Source organism: Somniosus microcephalus, chromosome 2, assembly GCF_052327205.1.
Source record: "Somniosus microcephalus isolate GS21.2 chromosome 2, FLI_Smic_1.0, whole genome shotgun sequence".
Lineage (NCBI taxonomy): Eukaryota > Metazoa > Chordata > Chondrichthyes > Squaliformes > Somniosidae > Somniosus > Somniosus microcephalus.
This window is the reverse complement of record NC_140988.1, coordinates 271,592,149-271,612,796: the sequence shown is the minus strand read 5'-3', so window position 1 is coordinate 271,612,796 and position 20,648 is coordinate 271,592,149. Positions and strand designations below refer to the sequence as shown.

At 49.7% G+C, this 20,648-nt stretch overlaps 1 protein-coding gene across 1 annotated transcript in view; it reads left to right on the top strand.

The window, feature by feature from the left end:
- LOC147123393 (granzyme K-like) overlaps positions 1-20,648 on the top strand; it is a 43,872-nt gene that overhangs the window by 9,945 nt on the left and 13,279 nt on the right. Inside the window, exon 3 of the mRNA XM_085972278.1 lies at positions 8,522-8,672. Coding sequence (XP_085828404.1) covers positions 8,522-8,672 — 151 coding nt within the window. The remainder of the gene's footprint in view (positions 1-8,521; positions 8,673-20,648) is intronic.

Sequence of the window (20,648 nt, the reverse complement as noted above, 5' to 3'; positions counted from 1 at the left end):
CCCATTCAACCACCGTCTGCCCCACCTGTGACAGAGACTGTAGGTCCCGCATTGGCGTCATCAGTTACCTGCGAACTCATTTTTTAATGTGGAAGCAAGTCATCCTCGGTTCCGAGGGACTGCCTAAGAGAAGAGAAGATTGGGCTGAAAAGATCAAGAAAATCTGTGTTTTAGCACATTTGGGTATATTTACGCCATTATTGCACTAAATATAAGTTATCTTTATCTTTTTAACGGTGCACACCTTACACCCATCAAAGCCCCTAAGGGCTCATTTGCATAGTTGCACTGTTCAAGTACGTGAAAGATTCCTGGATTTGCATCACTGATGCAATCAATGTAACTTTATACCTAAAACAGCTAAGGGCTCCCCCAACACTTCAGGCAAGTGTAAGTGAGGAGTTGTTAAGCTAAAGGGGGCACCAACTTCACTTACTGATTGCAGATTTCTGAGGAATTTCCTTTTAACCCCTTCCTTCACATCACTGAAATAAAATAGCACAGACTAACCCTTTTGAGTACTGAATGTCCTTTGGAACTTGTATGTTTGGTTAATATAGTAATCTGGGATGTTATGATTAAGGTTATCCACCAGGTGGTGCTGTAGCCAATGCTACTGCTAAGGTCAGGGGTTGCTTCCTGTTAAGGTCAGGGGTTAGCTTCCTGCTAAGGTCAGCAAGGTGCAATGCCTGGAAGCAGGCCTGCCTGGTTGTCTCGCAGTCGTTCAATAAAGCACTCGTATTAATCCTCATACCTCGCCTCTTCGAGTTCCTTGTCTCACTACATGGATTTATCACATTTGGCGATGAGGTAAAACAGGACCCTGAATAAGAGAAGTCTGCCAGGACGTTTAAACAACAAAATCACGAGCTGCAGTTAGCTACCAGTTGGAAGAGAGCATGGCTGCCACAGTAGGAACGGTCTCCGCTTTTGATATTCAAGCACAAACTTGGGAGGAATACTGTGAAGTGTTGGGTTATTTTTTCGAAGCAACTGAAATAAATGATGCCGGAAAAAGGAAAGCCATTCTGCTTAGTTCAGTGGGAAGCCAAACCTACAGTTTGATGAGGAATCTGCTCAGCCCTGAATAGCCTGGAGACAAATCACTTGTTGAATTAGTGGCCATGCTAAAAGAACATTTCAACCCTAAGCCTAGTGAGATTGTACAGTGGTTCAAGTTTAATTCAAGGAACAGGAAAGAGGAAGAGAGTGTAATGGACTATGTAGCGGTGTTGCGTAAATTGGCACAAGATTACTATTATGGGAACAACCTGAAGGAAATGCTGAGAGATAGGCTAGTTTGCGGAATAATGGACGACCGAATGCAGCGCAGATTATTATCCAAGACTGGACTTACTTATGAAAAAGCATTGGAACTTGCTCGAGCCATAGAGACAGCGAACCGAGATGTAAAAGAAATACAGGGTACAGACAGGGCTAATGCTACGCAAGTTGCAGGTCAGGTTGTTGTGCACAAGTTGAACATGCATCAGAAACCACAACGTGAGCATGTGAAGGCATGTTATAGATGCAAGGGCGATCACTTGGCGAGTGAATGCCGGTTTCTGGAGGAAAAGTGCTACAAGTGTGGGAAACAAGGACACATAAAATGAGCTTGCAGGGCGAAATCACCTGTGGAGGAATCCAAACCAAAATGGGGAGGACAGCAAAACCAAGGGAGAGAAGTGAAAAAACATGGAGCACACCACATCAGCGGGGAAACTGAGGATGAAGAGGACATGTTCATAATGTATGGCATGTTAGAGAACATTCCAAAAGTGGCTCCTATCACATTGCAACTGACAGTAAATGACTCTAAAGTGAACTTTGAAGTGGATACAGGGTGCGGCATGACCATAATGAACAAGGCAGGGTACTCAAAATTGTGGAACCGTGCAAAAGTTCCAGAGTTAAAGCCTTGCTCCCTGCATCTTAAAACATATACAAGTGAATGAGTAGCGACATTAGGTACAGCTAAGGTAACTGTGCAACACAGGGACACAGTGGAACAGCTACCTGTAGTTATAGTATCGGGTACCGGACCAAACCTGTTAGGTCGGGGCTGGATAAAAGAACTTAAATTAGACTGGGGAGCAGTACATCAAATAGATGCGGGCAAACAGTTGGCTTTGCAAGAAGTGTTGAGTGAACATGAGAATGTGTTCAAGGAGGAACTTGGCACATTTAATGGCCCCCCAGCTAAGATTTATGTAGACAAGGAGGCACTGTCAATGTTTTTTAAACAACGACCTGTTCCTTATGCCATGAAGCCAAAGGTAGAGGCTGAGCTTGACTGTCTATTGAGAGAGAACATACTGGAGCCAGTGAAATGTTCGGAATGGGCAGCTCCCATAGTACCTGTTTTAAAACCGGACAATTCGGTAAGACTCTGTGGAGACTATAAATTGACAGTCAATCGGGTGTCCAAACTAGAGCAGTATCCTATTCCCAAAACAGAGGATCTCTTTGCAAACCTGGCTGGAGGAAAGAAATTCACAAAGTTGGATAATTGCAGATTACACTGGATGATGAATCAAAGAAGTATGTCACCATAAATACACACAAGGGCTTGTTTACATATAACCGCTTACCGTTTGGTGTCTCATCTAGTCCAGCTATCTTCCAGAGGACAATCAAAGGTGTACTGCAAGTGATTCCATATGTTTCCATCTATCTGGATGACATTCTGGTGATGGGAAGAACCGACCAGGAGCATCTGAGCACGCTGAGAGAGGTACTACAGAGATTGGAGAGGGCAGGGTTCCGGCTCAAGAGGAGTAAGTGCACTTTCCTGGGGAATGAGGCAGTGTTCCTGGGACACAGAGTGGACACCACCAGGCTCCATCCACTCAAGGAGAAGGTACAAGCACTGCAGGATGCCCCTGCTCCTACAAATGTGGCTGAGTTAAAAGCTTACCTGGGACTGCTGAACTATTATAACAGGTTTTTACCAAACTTGTCAACTGTGTTAGCACCTCTTCACAAACTACTGTGCAAGGAGACACAGTGGCAGTGGGGAGAGGAGCAGGGGGTTTCATTTGAACAGTCCAAGAAACTGATGCTGTCATTGGATGTGCTGGTTCACTACAATGCAGAGAAAGACATCATTCTCTCTTGTGACGCTTCACCTTACGGGGTGGGGGCAGTTCTTTCACACTGCATGGAAGATGGAACTGAAAGACCAATAGGGCTTATGTCCCGAACTCTAACACCAGCGGAAAAAAACTATTCCCAGTTAGACAAAGAGGGGTTAGCAGTAATGTTTGGGTTACAGAGGCTCCACAAGCACATATATGGCAGGAAGTTCACCATATGCACCGATCATAAACCTCTTATCTCTCTTTTCAATGAAATGGAAGCAGTTCCACAGATGGTGTCACCCCGGATCCAGAGGTGGGCCGTGACGTTGAGGGCATATGAGTATGTCATCGTCTACAAGGTGAGCAAGTACCATAGGAACGCAGATGCCTTGAGCCGTCTTCCATTGCCAGGCACACCTATCCGGGCAGCTCCAGAGGACAGAGTGTTGATGTTGGAGGACACTGACACAGCACTTGTGACTGCAGAGCAAGTAAGAACATGGACAGGTAAAGATCCAGTACTGTCTAGAGTTCGAGAATATGTGGTGAGGGGATGGCCACAGCATCCGGAAGGGGCTGACTTCACACCCTACAGTGTCAGGAAAACAGAGCTGAGTGTGCAGGATGGTTGCATGTTGTGGGAGCATGAATGATTATTCCACAGCCAGCACGACAGTCTATCCTAGAGCAACTACATCAGTGTCATCCTGGGGTCTCGCGTATGAAAGCTGTGGCTAGGAGTTACTTGTGGTGGCCAAAGCTAGATGAGGAGATAGAAAATCTAGTCAAGACAGCAGCACTTGTCAGGAACACCGGAAGGCACCAGCAGCGGCTCCTCTCCACCCCTGGGAGTGGCCGGATAAACCATGCACTTAGATTATGCGGGTCCATTCATGGGGAAGATGTTCCTCATAATCATTGATGCACATTCCAAGTGGATGGATGTTTATCCTATAAATTCTGCTTCCGCCACTACTACGATAGACTGCCTGTGTCGGAGCTTCAGTGATCAAGGGCTACTGGAGGTCGTGGTAAGTGACAATGCCACTTGTTTTGTGAGTACAGAGACAAAAGAGTTCTTGAGAAAAAATGGCATAGTGCAGGTGACCTCAGCCCCATATCATCCGTCCTCAAATGGACTTGCGGAGAGAGCCGTACAAACATTTAAAGAGATGATGAAAAAAAGTGCAGAAGGGAGTTTAGCAGCCAAAGTGTCACGGGTTCTGTTCAGCTACAGAATAACACCTCAATCCACCACAGGACTCTCTCCTGCTGAGATGTTATTAGGTCATAGACTATGCTCCACTCTTGACCTTGTCCACCCAGACCTAAAAAGGAAAATGGAAAACAGACAAAACAAACAAAAAGAGAACCATGACAAAAGAACAAAGAGCCGAAGTTTTGGAGAAGGAGATGCGGTCCTTACCAGGAATTTCAGTTATGGACCCAAGTGGATTCCTGGCTTCATAGACTCAATGACCAGTCCCGTATCATACAAGGTCATGTTGGGTGATGGTAAGGTAGTACGCAGACATGTAGATCGGATACTTACCAGACAAGGGGAAATTGAAATGAAGGTTCCAGATGCAATGGCTGAGGACAGGTTTGCCCCCAGTTATCCAAGTGTATCTGTGGTGCTACCACCAGGGACAGAGGCCATTCCACAGGAACCCATTCGTCAAGAGGAAACCATCGTTGCAGAGTCAGATACTCCGAGCACTGCTCAGGAGCAGCTGGTGGCTTCACCACAAACAAGCAGGGACTTTACTGTCAGACGTTCACAAAGGACTCGCAAGCCACCAGGGAGATTGATACTGACCTGTTAGATTCGTCAAGTATGGAACATGGTGAATGGAGACTTCTTATGTGACCCTTAGGAATGGTTGTTTGTTAAGAAATTCATACTGAAATCTTAAGGGGGGAGGGATATAGTAATCTGGGATGTTATGATTAAGGTTATCCACCAGGTGGTGCTGTAGCCAATGCTGCTGCTAAGGTCAGGGGTTGCTTCCTGTTAAGGTCAGGGGATAGCTTCCTGCTAAGGTCAGCAAAGGTGCAATGCCTGGAAGCAAGCCTGCCTGGTTGTCTCGCAGTCGTTCAATAAAGCACTCGTATTAATCCTCATACCTCGCCTCATCGAGTTCCTTGTCTCACTACATGGATTTAACACAGTTAACTACCAAAAATTCCTTTTCTTAAATCACTGACACCTGTGTGCTTTCCTCTCTTCCCAAAAATATTTCTAAGACCCTATACTTTGGCCCACCCCCAAAACCACACTCAGACTGACTTTGGGAAGGGGTTGCCATCAGCCATCAGTGCCAAGGAGCTGTTAGGGTAAGTATCGCACAGGTGATGGGCACCCTCTTTCATAGAGCAGCCGATTTCCTTCATGTGGACATCAGCCCCAGGCAGCAGAGGCACAGAGCCAGGGACTTAGGCCTAGAAATTCACTATAGCCCCATTTGGGGCGCCAGCCTCGCCAGGACGCTAAAAGTAGCGCCCCGGAAGCAGCCGCAGCCGCCCGCTGGAAATTCAGTTTGCGCGCCCCAGAGGGAAGCGCGGCAGCACTGGAGGTGCCCCGCATCCCTCTTGGGGCGCTGCAGCTGAATATCGCTGCGCAACGTGCCACAGCGCCACACGCTGTGGCACGGCGCGCTGCGGTACTGCAGGCCTTCCTCCCCTTCTTAAAGGAGAGGGGCCTTGTGCAGCGCGATCGAGGATCGTGAATGCTGGCAAAAGAGCCCGGCACGGAGGAGAAGTGCCGGGCTCTTGGAACGCAGTCGGCACTCCGCGGGGGGGGGGGGGGGATGCTCAGGCAGTGCGGAGAGGTGCTGGCAGGTGGCCAGCAAAAAAAATGGCCGCCCCGCACCTCTCCTTTAATTAGCGCCTCTACCGCCGCAGGTAGGCCCCCCTGAACCGGTCGCAAATAGCGTCCGGCGTTAAAGCAGGGAGCGCATCTAAATATCGTAATCGGGGCATTAGCGGGGCGCTGCGCATACCGATGATGTCATTGGTGGCGGCGCCGCGCTAACGGCTACCGCCGCCATTAGAGTTCCGCTGAATTTAGCGGGAGGCGTGGCCAGTGGCTTCCGACCCACTTAGCACCCTCTTAAGGCGCTAATGGGTGGCGCAGCCCATTGAATTTCTAGGCCCTAGAGTCATAGAATAATACAGCACAGAAGGAGGTCATACAACTGTGCCTGTACTATCCTTCTATAGGATAGCTTGATTCCTCAGGGGCAGGATACCATGATGACATGCATATGGCACTAAAGGTGCCAACTGAGCAGTCACTGTCATATGTGAATAAGAAGTGATGCCATTCCTAGGACGTCCAGCTTGTCTGTGATGCGAACCAGACATTGTCCTCACTCGCCGCTGCAAGGGGCTTTGGAGGGCAGATACTTTTCTTTATTTGTTTATGGGATGTGGGTGTCGCTGGCAAGGACAGCATTTATTGCCCATCCTTAATTGTCCTTGAGAAGGTGGTGGTGAGCCGCCTTCTTGAACCGCTGCAGTCCGTGTGGTGAAGGTACTCCCACAGTGCTGTTAGGTAGGGAGTTCCAGGATTTTGACCCAGCAACGATGGGCGATATACTTCTAAGTCAGAATGGTGTGTGACTTGGAAGGGAACCTGGAGGTGGTGGTGTTCCCATGCACCTGCTGCCCTTGTCCTTCTAGGTGGAAGAGGTCGTGGGTTCGGGGGGTGCTGTCGAAGAAGCCTTGGTGAGTTACTGCAGTGCATCTTGTAGATGGTACACACTGCAGCCATGGTACGCCGGTGGTGGAGGGAATGAATGTTTAAGGTGGTGGATGGGGTGCCAATCAAGCGGGCTGCTTTGTCCTGGATGCTGTCGAGCATCTTGAGTGTTGTTGGAGCTGCACTCATCCAGGCAAGTGGAGAGTGTTCCATCACACTCCTTACTTGTGCCTTGTAGATGTTGGAAAGGCTTTGGGGAGTCAGGAGGTGAGACACTCGCCGTAGAATACCCAGCCTCTGACCTGCTCTTGTTGCCACAGTATTTATGTGGCTGGTCCAGTTAATTTTCTGGTCAATGGTGACCCACAGGATGTTGATGGTGGGGGATTCGGTGATGGTAATGCCGTTGAATGTAAGGGGGCGGTGGTTAGACTCTCGCTTGTTGGAGATAGTCATTGCCTGGCACTTGTGTGGCGCGAATGTTACCTGCCATTTATCACTCCAAGCTTGAATGTTGTCCAGGTCTTCTTACACGCAGGCATGGACAGCTTCATTATCTGAGGAGTTGTGAATGGCACTGAGCACTGTACAGTCATCAGCAAACATCCCCATTTCTGACCTTATATTGGAGGGAAGGTAATTGATGAAGGAGATGAAGATGGTTAGGACTGCCCTGAGGAACTCCTGCAGCAATGTCCTGGGGCTGTGATGATTGAGCTTCAACCACCACAACCAAATACTGCAGGATATCTTCATTGACTGATCAACTGCAGTGGCAGCATCTCAGCCTTACCTTCCCCTACCCACCCTTCCCGATGACACCACAGCAGACCCCTTTGTCCCAACAGGACTTTGCCATGAAGCTTCACCAGAGTGAAAAACGCCACAACAAATGAGTGCGCCCTCTCTTGAAAGATTGTCATGATCATAAGTTGCAAAGCACAGTGTATTCCTAACAAAACATTTATTTTATTTACAGAAAAACAATATTTGTATTCAAATGTAAGACTTCCTACTCTTTCTTAGCACTGTGCTTCCAGTCGTGCCTAAGCGTGCCTTCCTACCGCCTGTCCTTGTGCTGCATCTAAATGTTCTCTGAGGGCCTGTAGTGGTAGGTAGAAGGCTGCTCCTGTTGTACTAAAGGGTCATGAGACTAATTGACCCTTGAGTCATGGTAGTTGGCTCCAGACAGTGAGCCGCCATTGGCTGCATCCCTGGAGGGAGCTCCTGGACAGCCTGGTCTTGCCCACCACCATACATAGCCATAGTATTCTGAGGGGGACCGAGAGACAGCAGTATCGGGCACAAGTACTCCAATCACTACCATTCCACTGGGCCCTGGATCTGCAGACCCACTGATTGGTTGGATGACTAGTCTAATGGCAGCTGTCAGATCTGTCCAGCCCTGGGTATTCAGTATGCTGTTGATGGAGTGCCCTAGAAATGGGAGCGGCCATACTTGTCATAATCTAATAACATAAATTAGTAGACTCCTAGCCATCCCAAGAGAAACCATTATTATGGAAGAGTACCACACATTTGAATTTTCATATTTATGAGGATCATAAGCATGAATTCATTAAATTCTTCAAAATGGGTTTGGTGCATTCTGCAATTGAAATAATTTGAAATCCATTTCGAAAGGATCTGGGATTTTATGAAGACATTCTAAAGTGAATAATGTATTAAACTGCTTACGTACTTAATATGTCTTCTTCGCATCTTTTAATATATATAGCATATTTAAATCCCACCAAGTTCAGGTGGTTCTTGGAATTGATTCACTGAAAAAGGAAGAGAAGTCAGAGCAAATATTCACGGTGAAGCAGAAAATTCCTCATATTTGCTTTGACAAGACAAGCACAGAAAATGACATCATGCTGCTCCAAGTATGTGATTTTGAATTAATTATTTCCATATGCACTCACATTGTATTACGATGCAAATAGAAAAAACTATACACCCATCTAAACTCAGTTGTCGAACTACAAGATCATTTTCAATCCCCTTATTCCATTGCAACTGCACCTTGTCTCCTCCTTAAGTGCATAATATTTCATTATATAGTGTGCCTAGTTACATGAGAGTCCAAAGTCACAATTGCTTCTCTTTATTTCCCACATGCTGATTACTTGCATTAGATGTTCCCATTCAAATGAATTTCCAATGCGTAGTTACATGTTTAAATCAATTCTATATGCTGTTTTACATATCTCATCATAATTTTATTCTGATCTAGCCATTCAAAATCCCTCTGATTTTTCTTTTTACTAATAAAGTTAACTCAAAACTGAAGCATTTTTAATCACCTTTGTGCTGCTTTAATCGCAAGCATTAATGGCCGCTGGCTGCAGTAGCCAGTAGGCCCCAGTCCTGTAGCTCCAGTGCAGCTTCCAAAAAAAGGGGAGTACTTACCTTTTTAGACCCTCCATGTCCTTGTTGCTTGCTCCTCTCAGATCCTCCATTCTGAGTAGGTCTGTGTGCTAATCCTAGGGGCCGCTTCTTTTGAGTGCATTTCCTAACAGGCAACTGCCCAGCATTGAGACACGAAAATGTGGTGGGAAATGCCCCTCCCGCTGCAATTACATAGCTCTTCCATGTTTGTGCCTGCTGTGGGCACAAGCACTTCACCACCTTTGAGGGATCCCAAGGAAATCCCTGGCAATGCAAATTCGGTAGAGAGCCAAGAGTCATGGGTCTCTGCCCCTTTTTCCTTTGCTTTGCACCCAGAAATAAGTGTCTCCCAGGTACAAAGCACAGGTAAAAAATTGGCCCCCTTTAAGTGGGAACGGTAGCATAGGGGTTATGTAACTGGACTAGTAGTCCGAAGAAATGAGTTCACAATCCCACCATTAGCAGCTGGGGAGTTTAATTTCAGTTAATTAAATAAATCTGGAATTAAAAGCTATTATCAGTAATGGTGACCAGGAAACTATCAGATTATTGTAAAAACCCATCTGGTTCACTAATGTCCTTTAGGGAAGGAAATCTGTCCTTACCTGGTCTGGCCTATATGTGACTCCAGAACCACAGCAATGTGGTTGACTCTTAACTGCCCTCTGAAATGGCCTAGCAAGCCACTCAGTTGTAAAAAACCACTATGACAAACTATAAGAATAAAACCAGATCGACCTCGGCACCGACAACGGCACATTCAGCCCAGTTGACCCTGCAAAGTCCTCCTCACCAGCATCTGGGGATTTGTGCCAAAATTGGGAGAGCTGTCCCACAGACTAGTCAAGCCTGACATAGTCATACTCAGAGAATCATATCTTTCAGTCAATGTTCCAAACTCCTCCACCATCATCCCTGGGTATGTCCTGTCCCACTGACAGGACAAACCCACCAGAGGTGGTGGCAGAGTAGTATCCTCAACATTGACTCCAAACCCCATGAAGTCTCATGGCTTCAGGTCAAGCATGGGCAAGGGAACCTCCTGCTGATTACCACCTACCGCCCTCCCTCAGCTGATGAATCAGTACTCCTCCATGTTGAACACCACTTGGAAGGGGCACGGAGAGGAGCAAGGGCACAGAATGTATTGTGAGTGGGGGACTTCAATGTCCATCACCAAGAGTGGCTTGGTAGCACCACGACTGACTGGCCTGATAATTTACATCCTAGGGTACTTAAGGAAGTGGCCCTAGAAACAGTAGATGCATTGCTGATCTGTAAAGTCCGCGCCTCAATAATACACGGACTTCGGGAGAACAGTTTAACAGGTACTTTACTGAACAAGAGGCAGCTTGAAACTGAAACTACAGAAGCCTGCTAGGGCCTTTTATACAGGGGTGGTCACTGCCGGTACTGCAGTCTAAGACCAGTTATTCCCTTAAAGGTACATACACAACAATTCCTCCCCTTTTAGATAAACAATACATAACATTCATTTAACAATTAAATAATAACTAATTACAATTACAATTTTCTCAGTAATATATACATTAACTGAAATAGTCATTTATAAGTTCAGTCTTTGAGGAGGCTTCTTGATCTGGACTGGATAGCGCCTTTCTCGAGTATCCTGTTCTGGTGGTGGAGCCAATTCTGGCTCATTGTCATTGGTTGGTTCGTCAGCTTCCAATACCCCTGCTTCTGAGGTAGACGCAATCTGTACTTCGGGCTCATTACCAGGTGCACATGCTTGTGGTACAGGTTTGGCTTGTTCCTGTGACTCTAGAATCTGGTCAGCATGGCGTCTCACGATGCTCTCTCCAACGTCCACTGTGTACATTAGTGGTCCCTGCTGTGTGCATATCGTGCCTGGCTGCCATTTTTCTGTTCGGTAGTCGCGGGCCAAGACTGGTTGCCCTATCTTGAAGCTCCTGGTTGGCTTCTCATTTAGGTGCTGTAACTGCTTATCCTCAACATCTCGTCTTATGTTTGGTTTGAGCAAATCCAAGCGACATCTTAGTCTCCGGTTGAAAAACAGTACGGCTGGAGTTTGGTTGGTTACTGCATGTGTCGCATTCCGGTAAGCTAACAGGAAGTTATCCAGCTTGTGTTGCAGTGGTATGTCATCATTATACATTGCCTTTATGGCCTTTTTAAAGGTCTGAACAAACCTCTCAGCCAATCCATTTGTGGCTGGATGATATGGGGCAGATGTGTAATGTTTCACCCCATTATTCCTCCGGAAATCCTCAGACACAAATTGTGGGCCATTGTCGGAACAGATCTGTTCTGGCAACCCATTCCTGGCGAAGATGGTCCTTAGGACTGCAATAGTTTTCTCCGTGGTGGTGGAGGACATTTTAATGACCTCTGGCCATTTCGAATGGGCGTCCACAGCGATTAGAAACATTGAGTCCATAAATGGACCAGCCAAATCAATGTGTACCCGTTGCCATGGAGATGAGGGCCACTCCCATGGATGTAGCGGGGCCTGTGGTGGAGCATTTTGGACCTTCTGGCATCCTGTGCATCTCTTGGTCATATCCTCAATTTCTTTATCGATTCCCAGCCACCACACAAACGCCCTGGCTAGGCTCTTCATTTTTACCCCTCCCAGATGACCCTCGTGAAGCTGATTGAGTACTCTGGCCTAGAAATTCAATTGGTTGCGCCAGCCGGTAGCGCCTTAGGAGGAGTAGATGTCGGGCGCTAGGCAGCTAGCGGCCGGGCGCAGCGCGAACTGTGCCTCTCCCCAACTTCGCTAGAGATTTAGCGGCGGCGCAAAGTCTTTGCGCGCGCTCAGCTGCGTGCGCAGATCATGACGTCATTTCCTCGTGCAACGCCCTTTGTGCGCCCCCAACCGGAAATTCAGTCGCGACGCCCCATTGTGCGCCTGGCACCCCTAGCGACTGGTAGAGTGGAACGGTGCTCAGTCGATGCGGGGCGCGGGGGGCGCAAATTAAAGGGCACTCCTCCTGCACTATAAAAGGCTGCCATTTCGCAGCACTCCTTCTTGAGAGACGGATCTTTGCAAAGAGACCAAGGTAGAGAGCTTTCTGCTTTGGCTCAACACTCGGACAGGTACTTGTGGCTTCAGGCCACAGCTTTCCACTTGTCTTTGCCTTCATTGACATATCATTGTTTGCTAACATATTATGGGGGCTGCAATGGGTGCAAACGCTGGCTTTCTCCATTGCATCCAAAGGGCTCACAGACGCCGTGAGAGAGTGGCAGCCCTGGCTAGACGGAGAGGGGGCAACAGGCGTCGGGAAAGGAGGCCTTACCCACCCAGGGTATACCGCCAGCATTTCTCCTATCTCAACATGTCTGACGAGCAGTGTGTTCGGAGGCTGCGATTCCGAAGGGAGGTGGTCACAGATATCTGCCACCTGCTTGGCGGTGATCTGCAGCCACAGCTGAGGAGCAGGACGTCTCTGTCGGTGGCAGTGAAGGTGACGGTGGCTCTCAACTTCTATGCCACCGGCTCCTTCCAATCCGCGACTGGGGACATTTCCAACATCTCCCAGTTCGTCGTGCATTGCTGCATCCGCCAGCTGACCAATGCCCTTTTCAAAAGGAGACGTCAGTTCATCTCCTTCTCCATGGTCCTTGCCAAGCAGCAACAGCGTGCAATGGGCTTTGCAGCATTCACGGGCTTCCCCATGGTGCAGGGCGCCATTGACTGCACGCATGTGGCTTTGCGGGCACCTCTGGAGAATGCCGAGGATTACCGCAACCGGAAGGGCTACCATTCGCTCAACGTCCAGCTGGTGTGTGACCACAGGCAGCTCATCCTAGCTGTCAATGCCCGCTTTCCAGGCAACAGCCACGATGCCTTCATCCTGCGACAGACTTCTGTGGCAGACATGTTCCAGGCCCAGCCTCACCCATGAGGATGGCTTATCGGGGACAAAGGCTATCCTTTGTGTACCTGGCTGATGACCCCGCTCCGTGCGCCCAGCACCCCTGCTGAAGAGGGATACAACGAAAGCCATCAAGCGACCAGGAACATCATCGAACAAACAATCGGCGTCCTGAAGCAACAGTTCCGCTGTCTGGATCGTTCCGGTGGAGCCCTACAATATTCGCCGGAGCGAGTCTCCCATTTCGTGGTCGTTTGCTGCATGCTGCACAACCTGGCTATCCGCAGGACTCAGCCACTGCCACCAGAGATTGGAGGACCACCTGAGGAGGAGGAGGAGGAGGAGGAGGAGGAGGACCAGCACAGGAGGGAGGCAGAAAGTGCAAGGGCCGCCCGTCGCCGGCTTATTGAACGTCGCTTCTAGGCCCCCTCTCAGGGAATGGCTTGTGCCAATGTCAGCAGATGAATGTAGCCACTCCACAAGCCCTCAGCCGAGCAGGGCAACCAGGACTTGACAAAAAAACCATGCACAGTGCAATTTAAGAACAATAATTTATTGCAAACCTCTGCCCTTCCCACATTACAACCTCATGTGGAGAAGCCCCCCCAAAAACACAAAACTACCAGTCTCGGCCTTACAAAAAGAAAGAAAGACACCAGTCTCGGCCTTACAAAAACCCAACTACACCAATCTCGGCCTTACAAAAAGAAAGAAAGACACCAGTCTCGGCCTTACAAAAACCCAACTACACCAATCTCGGCCTTACAAAAAGAAAGAAAGACACCAGTCTCGGCCTTACAAAAACCCAACTACACCAATCTCGGCCTTACAAAAAGAAAGAAAGACACCAGTCTCGGCCTTACAAAAACCCAACTACACCAATCTCGGCCTTAAAAAAAGCACCAGGCATTTGTGCAGAGCTTCTACTTTTTGCCCTGCGAGGGCGATGCCTTTCGCATCCTTGCCTGGCCCCTGCCCGCCCTGCAGCTCCTCCTCAATGGGAGCCCAGTGGCTGCAGCAAGGCTGGGGGAAGGCTGCTGAGGGTCAGATGGCGAGACGGCAGATGCCCTTGGGGGTCGGCCTGCACCAGCTCTGGCCTTGGAGGGGCCGGCTGCTGACTGCTCCAACTCTGCCTGGGCGGCAGCAGTCTGTCCAGCGGCTCGTGGCAGCTGCAATGGCAGAGTGGCAGTGTCGGCTGGAGGAATGGTGCCAACCTGGCAGATCGCAGGTGCTTGCTGGTCGCCTGAGACATTGGCACTCGCACGGGCCAGCACTGCAGCATGCGCAGCAAACAGCTGAAGAACAGACTGCTGTGCTGCTGCTGCACGGCGGGTGCCCTGGCGATACCTGGCTGATCCAGCGAGGGTGGCAGCAGTTAGTGCCCGTGTGGCCCTGGTCTGTGTCCGCATGACAACAGCCAGTGAATGGACGGCATGGCTGAGCACTTGGCTCGAAGCCGCCTGTGCTGCCGCGAAGTCCTGTAGACTCCTGGCCTGTGCTGCTCCAAATTGCTGCACACTCCTTGACAAAGACTCAATGGAGTCAGGCATCCTTGCCACTGCAGCCATGAGCTCATTGTGCCTGCGCTCAGCCTGGACAGCCATTTCCTCCAGGAGCCGCACCTCCTCTGCGCTGACCGTTGCAGGACTGGAGGCCGCACTCACCCTCTGGGGAGAAGTCCGCCGAGCTTCCCCACCCCTCCCGCGTTGCTGCAGCCCGCTGGGCCCCGGAGCTTCACTCTCCTCCGACCCTTCCCCCCGGCTCCCTTCCAGGGAAGACGTGTCCCCTTCCTCGCCATGGGCTGGCGCGGCTGAGGGTGGCACTGATGGGCCGGCTTCCTCTTCCTCCTCCTCGAATTCGGAAGCGCTGACAGTGGCAGCTTGAGGGCCCGCCTCCTCACCTGGCGATTCACCATCTGAAAGCAGGAAGGCACAAGAGTAGCTTTAGAGTGAGGACAGGGCGGCAGCGAGGGAGGCATGAGTGCTGCCATGCACTGCATTGGTCAGACAGTGGCAAAGGATGCTAATCTGAGGCGCAAGTGTAACGAGAGAGGTCAAAAAGGTGATGCCCTTACCATTGGTGCCCAGAACAGGGTCGGCATCGCCAGTGGCGACGGGGCCAATCAGCCGGCCTGCCATAATGCGTTCCACACGCTGGTCGAGGTCGGAGAGCTCTTTGACGTCAGGACGGCCTCCCCCGGTGTCAGTTCGTTTCCGCCGGTTGTGCGCCACCTTGGCCTGCAAGAGAAAGGACGGCCTCTAAGTACAGTGTGAAGCCCTGATCTTGTCTGCACTGCCTCCCATGGTAGAATAGCTTGTACAGTGTGTAGCCCTGATCTTGTCTGCACTGCCTCCCATGGTCGAATAGCTTGTACGGTGTGTAGCCCTGATCTTGTCTGCAATGCCTCCCATGGTCGAATAGCTTGTACAGTGTGTAAAGTGCTGAATGTGCAAGTGATTTTCATGCCAGTCCCATAGCTGCTGGATGAGGGCTGGCCATTAGGGCTTTCAGGTCCCTTTGCCCATAAAGTGAGGTGCACATGCAGGGATGAGGAGGACACTGGAAAGGGTACTCACCCTGACAACCCGAGTGAGGTCGTTGAACTTCTTCCGGCATTGCACAGGAGTCCTGGCAACCACGCTGTTGGAAGACACCCTGTTTGAGACCTCCCTCCAGGCTTTCCGGTAGGCGCTGGGCAGCGGCCTCTTGCCGCCTTCTGGGAACAGAACATGGCGCCTGCGCTCCACTCCGCCAACCAGCAGCCTCAGGTCACCGTCGCTGAAGCGCTGCGCTCTCTCCCTGGCCTTCTCCATAGCCCTGGGCGTTGTGCAGGTGAAGCTGAAGTGGTCAGGCCTAGGTTGAGGGCTGCAGTGTGCAGGGCGTGGCAGGCAAACAAATCCACCCTCCCCCTTTAAGAGCTGACCGGCGCCAGAGTGTCTGCCGTCAATCAACAACTCACCGCACCGGCGCTGCGCCCGGCCTCGGGGGTATCGCTCAGCACCGACGGCTTAGCGCCTAAAGATAGTCGTGCATCGCCTGTTTTAGCGCAGCAGCAACCTCTTGGGGCGATGCGACTGAATATCGGCGAAGGCGGCGCGACTTTGCGCCGGCGCAAACTTTAGCGGCCGCCCGACTTTACCGCCCCAAAAGTGGCTATATTGAATTTCTAGGCCTCGATCTCTCAACTTGGGTGGAATTACCACTCGGGATCCACACATCAAGGTTCCCCGGCACACTGACAGCTGTTCCCTCCTTGGCGAGAATGCTGGCATCAGTGAGTCGCCATATGCTGGCCATCCCTTCACCGTCAATTCATAGACCCGAGAGAGTGTCGGGTCATTTCGGGTTTCCTTCTCAATACTTGCGTTTGTAACAGGCAAACATTCGACTATGGTCGCATGGAATATCTCCACAGGGTCCACTGCAGGTGCTCCTTCCGCCGTAGGCAACGGTAGGCGCGACAGCCCATCAGCGTTTCCATGTTGTTTCGTACCTTTGTACTCTATGTCATACTGATGTGCCCCTAGAAAAAGTGACCATCTTTGCAGCCGTTGCGCCGTCATCACCGGAACGCCCTTCTTTGGGTTAAAAATTGAGACCAGGGGTTGATGATCAGTCAGTAGGGTGAATTTCTGCCCGTGCAGATAGTGATTGAACTTCTTCACCCCCCACACCAGGATGAGGGTCACCCTGTCAATCTGGGCATAGTTACACTCGGCTGAGGTTAGCGAGCGCGATGCAAAGGCTATTGGCCTCTCTGAACCGTCACGGAATTTGTGTGACAGCACCGCTCCAATGCCGTAAGGTGACGCATCACATGCCAACCGAATCGGTAGTGTTGGGTTGCAGTGGGCCAATACTTCTTTTGAAGTGATTTGGCATTTACATTCCTGAAAGGCACGCTTACACTCATCACTCCATTTCCATGTTACACCAGTTTGAAGGAGGGCGTTCAGTGGGTGCAGAATTGTAGATAAATTCGGCAAGAACTTATGGTAATAGTTCACCAACCCGAGGAATGACCTCAGTTGCGACACATTTTCTGGTGCTGGAGCCTTGACTACAGCCTCAATCTTGTCCGGCGACTTATGCAACCCTTCCTCATCAATCATGAGGCCACAATACGAGATTTGTCTCCTGAAGAACTCGCATTTGGGACGGTTGGCTCGTAGCCCATATTCCTGCAATCTCGTGAGCACCTGTTCCAGGTTGGCAAGGTGTTCATTGTCATTTTCGCCCGTAACCAGGATGTCGTCCAAATAACACTGGGTCCCCGGGATCCCTTGCAGGACTTGTTCCATTGCCCTCTGCCACGTAGCTGGGGCCGATGCTACCCCAAATACCAGTCGATTGTACTGGTAAAGGCCTTTGTGAGTGTTTATCGTGAGGTATTTCCTAGATGCTTCTTCCACCTCCATTTGTAGATACGCTTGAGCCAGGTCAATCTTTGTAAAACGTTTCCCTCCAGATAGTGAGGCGAAAATATCTTCTATCCGCGGAAGCGGATACTGTACTGTGTGCAGGACTGGGTTCACAGTCACCTTGAAGTCCCCACAGATGCGAACCTTCCTTGGCTCCCCAGGCGTGCTGCTCAATGCTTTCTTCATTACAGGAACGATGGGTGTGGCCCACTCGCTCCAGTCCACCTTAGACAGCACCCCCGAACGCTCCAGACTCTCCATTTCACCTTCCACAGCTGGGCGTATCGCGTATAGCACCGGTCTGGCCTTGAAAAATTTTGGGGTTGCGTTATCCTCAATCTTTATGGTTGCCTTTACTCCTTTTAGAGTCCCAAGTCCTTGTTGGAACACCTCTTCCGCATCAGATAGAATTTGTGACAGACGTCCAGTTGCGACGTCATCATCTTTTTTGTCAGTCACAGTTAGTGCCAGAATGGAATGCCAATCCAATTGTAGTCTTCGGATCCATTCACGTCCCAATAATGGTGGTCCTCCATCTCGTAGTATATACATGTATAGTTCCTGTGTTTCCTTTCCGTTATATTCAACTGGCACCCTTATTTTTCCTCTGGGGTAGACCTTTTGCCCCGTGTATATCTTCAATACAATGGACGTGTCCTTTAAGGGTATGTGTGAGAATAGCCGCTCGTAGTCTCGTCGATTCATGACAGTTAGGGCTGATCCTGTGTCCAATTCCATCTTTACTGGGGACCCTGCTATCATGAGGGTGACCCAAATGGTTCGGTGATCTTCTTTTGTGATCACGTTGTGTAACTTTAAACAACTTAGTCACCTGCTCCCGGAGTCCTTATCACTCTCCTGATCTTCTGAACTACTATCTGACAGTTTCTTTACTTTCCTGTACTGTTCCTTAGTAGTTCTTGTCATGTTGGTCTTCTTTCCCGACCTGCAGACTCTTGCAATATGTCCCATTTTCCCGCATTGCCTGCATATTTTGTCTTTAAACCAGCAGTCCTTCTGCTCATGGGTTGTTGTGCCGCAGCGATAGCACTTTTCGGCTCCATACGCCATTTCGTTTGCGCTGTATTCTTGTGGTTTCTGTTGTATTTCCGCAGCTCCCCGTGCTGCTGCTTCGTAGGATACTGCCACGAGGAAAGCCTGTTCTAGCGTCAGGTCCTTTTTTGAAAGTAGCCGTTTCTGGGTTCCTTCACTTTGGAGCCCGCAGGCAAACTTATCCCGTAAGGTGTCTGCCAGTCCTGCTCCGAACTGGCAGTGCTTCGATAACTTGCGTAGTTCCGTAAGATAGTCAGCGTTGCTCTCATCTTTGTGCTGATTTCTTTTATGGAACTTGAATCTTTCTGCTATCAGCAGTGGTGTAGGGCTTAGGTGTTCCTGTAAGATATTAACAATCTCCTCAAAACTTTTCTCCATTGGTTTAGCTGGGGTAATTAAATTCCGCAATAGGCCGTACGTACTCGCACCCATCAGATTTAATAATACCAACGCCCTCTTTCCATCAGCCACCTCATTTGCCTTGCAGTACACTTGAATTCTTTCTACATACGTGGTCCAGTCTTCTACCTCGTTGTCGAAAGCAGTGATACTGCTACTTTTCGGCATCTTGGGTGGTTTAAAATGGCGCCTCCCGCGCTTTTGCTTCTTCCCCAATGGAATAAAATGGCGCCTCCCGCGCTTTTGCTTCTTCCCCAACGGGATAAAATGGCGCCTCCCACGCTTTTGCTTCTTCCCCTTACTGCCACGCTGCTCCTAGCGTTCTATGGGGTAATGGCGGCGAACCGCAGCTTCGGCGCCTCTCGCTTTCCTTCCCCCCCGTTTAGTTTCTCTCCGCTGTCCTGTTCTCGAGCACCGACCGCGCCCTGTGCGCTCCACCCTCTCTCTCTTGTTTTCTTTTCCCGGCGACGCTGCGCAGCCTCATTTGTAGAGCCGCTCGATCGAGCTTGAGCCCGCCGCAGTCCGGAAGGGTCAGCGCGCTACCTGCTACCAGCACGATTCGCTGGAACCACAGTCTCTCCCGCAATTCTCCAAACACCGATGGATTCTTTGGGTGGTTGCCCTCAGTCGACACCCGTTGCTCAGACTACGACCTTCCAGCACCTTCCTTTCAGGCGAGATCCCCGTGAGATGATGCTACACTGCAGGTGAGTTCGAACTTACTCGTCGCCACTGTAAAGTCCGCGCCTCAATAATACACGGACTTCGGGAGAACAGTTTAACAGGTACTTTACTGAACAAGAGGCAGCTTGAAACTGAAACTACAGAAGCCTGCTAGGGCCTTTTATACAGGGGTGGTCACTGCCGGTACTGCAGTCTAAGACCAGTTATTCCCTTAAAGGTACATACACAACAGATCATCTTCCAACATTCTATGGAATCTGGAACAGTACCCATGGATTGGAGGGTAGCTAATGTTACCCCACTATTCAAAAAAGGTGGTAGAGAGAAAACGGGGAATTACTGACATCGGTAGTGGGGAAAATGCTAGAATCCGTTATAAAAGATGTAATAGCAGAGCACTTGGAAAACAGTGACAGGATCGGACAAAGTCAACATGGATTTACAAAAGGTAAATCATGCTTGACTAATCTACTGGAATTTTTTGAGAATGTAACTGGTAAAATAGATAAGGGAGAACCAGTGGATGTGGTGTATTTGGACTTTCAGAAGGCTTTCGATAAGGTCCCGCATAAGAGATTAGCATGTAAAGTTAAGGCACATGGGATTGGGGGCAAGGTGTTGACTTGGATAGAGAACTGGTTGGCAGACAGAAAGCAAAGAGTTGGAATAAACGAGTCTTTTTCCGAGTGGCAGGCAGTGACTAGTGGGGTACCGCAAGGATCGGTCCTTGGGCCCCAGCTATTCACAATATATATTAATGATCTAGACAAGGGAACTAGATGTAATATCTCCAAGTTTGCAGACGACACAAAGCTGGGTGGGCATGTATGCTGTGAGGAGGATGCCGAGAAACTCCAGGATGATTTGGACAGGTTGGGTGATTGGGCAGAAGCATGGCAGATGCAATATAACGTGGATGAATGCGAGGTTATCCACTTTGGTGGCAAAAACAGGAAGGCAGATTATTATCTGAATGGCAATAGATTGGGAGAAGGGGAAGTGCAATGAGACCTGGGTGTCCTTGTGCACCAGTCGCTGAAGGTAAGCACGC